We start from the raw sequence: 3,161 nt of genomic DNA on the forward strand, positions 1-3,161 counted from the left end.
TTATATAAAATAGATTATTAAATATTATATTAAATTCTTTAAGGAGCTTACTGTAATATTTATAAAAAGTAGTATAAGTAAAATTTTAAATAATATTACTATTTTTATTTTATTTCTTTTCTCTTCTTAAGCTAATAAAAAAGCTAATATAAGCTAATAGGAAAATAGTATATTAAAAGTTATTATTAATATTATTATTATTATTTATAATAAATAAATATATAATATACTCCTTAGCTATAGCTAGTGCCTTAACTATTAAAGTTATATAAAAGTGCGCTAGTTATTTTAAATAATTTATATTAGTATATTATATTTATATAAATTATTAGGAAATACTAGTAGAATTTTATAAGATTTTTAACTGCTATACTTATTATAGGCATTTATATAGCCCCTGCTAGCTTAATATATTACTAATAGGGGTTTTAAGGTTTTATTTATAATAGAGTTAAAATATATAATTTTATATATAGAAACTATATTAAAAAAGGTATAGTTGCTTTATTTTCTATCCTAATTTAAAATCTTATAATCTATTAGCTCTTATAAATCTAGGCATAAGTAAAGAACAGGCTAAACAGCTGACACTACTAAAAGTGCCTAACTAGGTTAACCACTTGCTGAGTGCCATGCAACCAGGTTATCTTAATCAAGGTTCTCCTCGTGGGGAGACAACAGTACAATAGACACTACCCTACAAGTTGGGAAACGGTAACCCACTGCAGCCCACTCAGGCCGTCCGCATTGCTCCTTGAGTTCCTGGCCCCGATCATGGACGAGAATGCTAAACGAAAGAAGGAAGCTCACAATTTGCAATCATCTAGTCCGTTTCTCTCGCCTCCCTCACACACGTTGGCCTCGCAAGGAGCGTCGCCGTCTGCCTACGAGGCGAAAGATTCATGGATAGAATAGTGTCGCCGCCATGCAAGCCAATCAGAGCGTCTCAATGGGCGGATGGTTTAGTGGTATAATTTTCCCTTAGCATCGACCTCTCCACCAAACTTGGCAGTGGTTCAGCTTCCTCCCTGGGAAAGGTCCGGGGTTCGATTCCCCGTTCGTCCAAAGCGCCTGGGCGGCTGCATTTTTTGTTGCTTCTTGCCCCTCTTCCGTTTTCTTTATGCGAATCCGATTTCCGTGTCCCTGTTCTGCTTCGTACCAAGGTGAAACATGTTGGGCAAAACTGCAGGTAATCGGACTGAAGATGTGTAAAGGTATGTAAGGAGTATGTACTGTACTGTATGTATGTAGTACGAGTGTAGGACGGCAGAGGCGCGATGTAACCTCCTCCTCATTTAATAGATCCTTTGGCAACACGGTGCACAGCGGTTCACTGTGCTTCGGACTCTGTAATGAACGTAGTAATAACATAGCCATTAACACATTCCTAACTCGGTAGACCATGATCCGAAGCACTGTGATTTAGTACATATTCCGCTGCACCCGGCCCCTTTCATTAGCAGGGCTCTTTCACGGTGTGCGTTCTATTCTCCGTCATCCGGAAAAGGGGGGCGTTTGCGCAGATCTCTCATGTTATCATTTGTTGAACCAGGTTCAGTCTCCCTGCACTGTATCTAGGTAAGGGCAGGGCTTCGAAGGCTGCCATCAGCTCACAATAGCGCCATGCTATACGAGGTATGTAGGTAGATTCTCACCAATGGACCGTCAATGCGTATGTACATCATTCATTGCCTATGTAAGAAATGCAAACTACTATGTGCATGAGAAAAGTCCACCACATGAGACAGCCCGTCGCAATGCTGATATTGACAAAGAACCATTGCCATAGCTTGATGGTTTTGTCATCAGTTCATCCATCCAACTCCCTTATCCTCCTCCAGCTTTTAAACCCTGTCTTCAGCCATCCCAATGAGCGTCTGGTCACGCGACTCAAGCTCTTGCGTCTGTAGTCGGCCTTGTCAAGGGACTTTCCAGCCAGCTCACACCCGTTCGTCAAGCGATTTAGTGGATGGGGTTGTTGCCGGGAAGAGCGGGAATAGGGCCGTTGAGACCAATGTTCTCGGTGGGCGCAGGAGTCTGCAGCTTCTGCGGGCCAGAGACACCGGGGCCGTTGGGGCCGACGTTCAAGCTGCATCCCTTGTCGTTGACGCCGTTGGGGCCCGTGCAGGTGGTGATGGCGAGCTCGAGGGCGTTCTGGTCCTTCCAGCCCTGGAAGTAGTCGGCGTGGAGGCTGTAGCCGGTGGCATCGCCGTCGGCGTAGACGAAGCGGTTGAAGTCCTTGACGGAGCCGGTGTCGTAGAAAAACTCGTAGAAGACCGAGAGGATGGCCTTGGGGTGCGACTGCGGGCACACGCCAGTGTTGTAGTCACCAATGGCAGGGAAGGCAACCTGTCATGGCATTGTTAGCAGATGGTGAGGGAAAAAACGGGTCTGAAGATGTGAGACATACGTGGTCCTTGTGGTTGGCCGAGTCGAGGTTCTTGCCGTCCCAGCAGGACTGGAAGAAGGTCTCAGAGCGGATTCGCTGGCACTGGCGGGTAGGGAATCCGTTGGTGTCAGGAACGGGCTGGGTGTCGAGACACACGTGCTGGATGGCACGGTCCTCGAAGCTGGAGGCGTTGAAGGTGCTGGTTTTTTATTGTTAGATATATAATATCTGAGGAGCTGTACCGGCAGGATATCTGCTTACCGTCGGTTCAGGTCACCGACAAGCATCTTGAGGCCAGCGGGGGGAGCAATGGGGAGAGGAGCTCCGTTGCAGTTCTGTCGGCCAGGAGCATAGTCGCAGGCACGAGCAATGTAGTAGGTAGCCTTGAACAAGTTCGTGTAAGTCCAACTGCATCTCGATCCGATCATCTCGGGATGCTTCTCAACCAGTCAAGACTTACACTGCCCTGGAAGGTGACGAGCTCGAACTGGCCGTCATGTCGCTGGTGGTACAGCTGGGGCTGCCAGTAGTTGCTGTTGTCGAGGATCTTGTCACAGGTGGTGGCCGTGGCAGCTCGGGCCTGTTCGGGAGTCGTGCTGAAGGAAAAGGCAGTGCCACCGACAACGGCGTGGACGTGCGAGGACAGAACACCAGGAGACACGATAGGGTCACCTCGGAACTGAGTCAGGGGGGCGCAGTTGACGGTGAAGACCTGGGCTTGAGCGCCGATGGCAGCAGCCAGGGCGACGAGGGCGGAGTGCTTGAGAGTCAT

The 3,161-nt window shown here is 47.3% G+C and overlaps 1 protein-coding gene across 1 annotated transcript; it reads right to left on the reverse strand.

Annotated features, from left to right (window-relative positions):
- Positions 1–1,962: 1,962 nt before the first annotated feature.
- Positions 1,963–3,161, reverse strand: TRIREDRAFT_108655 (uncharacterized protein; the record flags this gene model as incomplete). The annotated part of the gene is made up of 4 exons (XM_006966529.1): positions 1,963–2,349; positions 2,411–2,588; positions 2,651–2,772; positions 2,850–3,161. 4 exons carry the CDS (start codon positions 3,159–3,161, stop codon positions 1,963–1,965), a joined length of 999 nt encoding a protein of 332 aa, XP_006966591.1.

The sequence above is a fragment of the Trichoderma reesei genome (genome assembly GCF_000167675.1).
Source record: "Trichoderma reesei QM6a unplaced genomic scaffold TRIREscaffold_13, whole genome shotgun sequence".
In the NCBI taxonomy this organism is placed as follows: Eukaryota; Fungi; Ascomycota; class Sordariomycetes; order Hypocreales; family Hypocreaceae; genus Trichoderma; species Trichoderma reesei.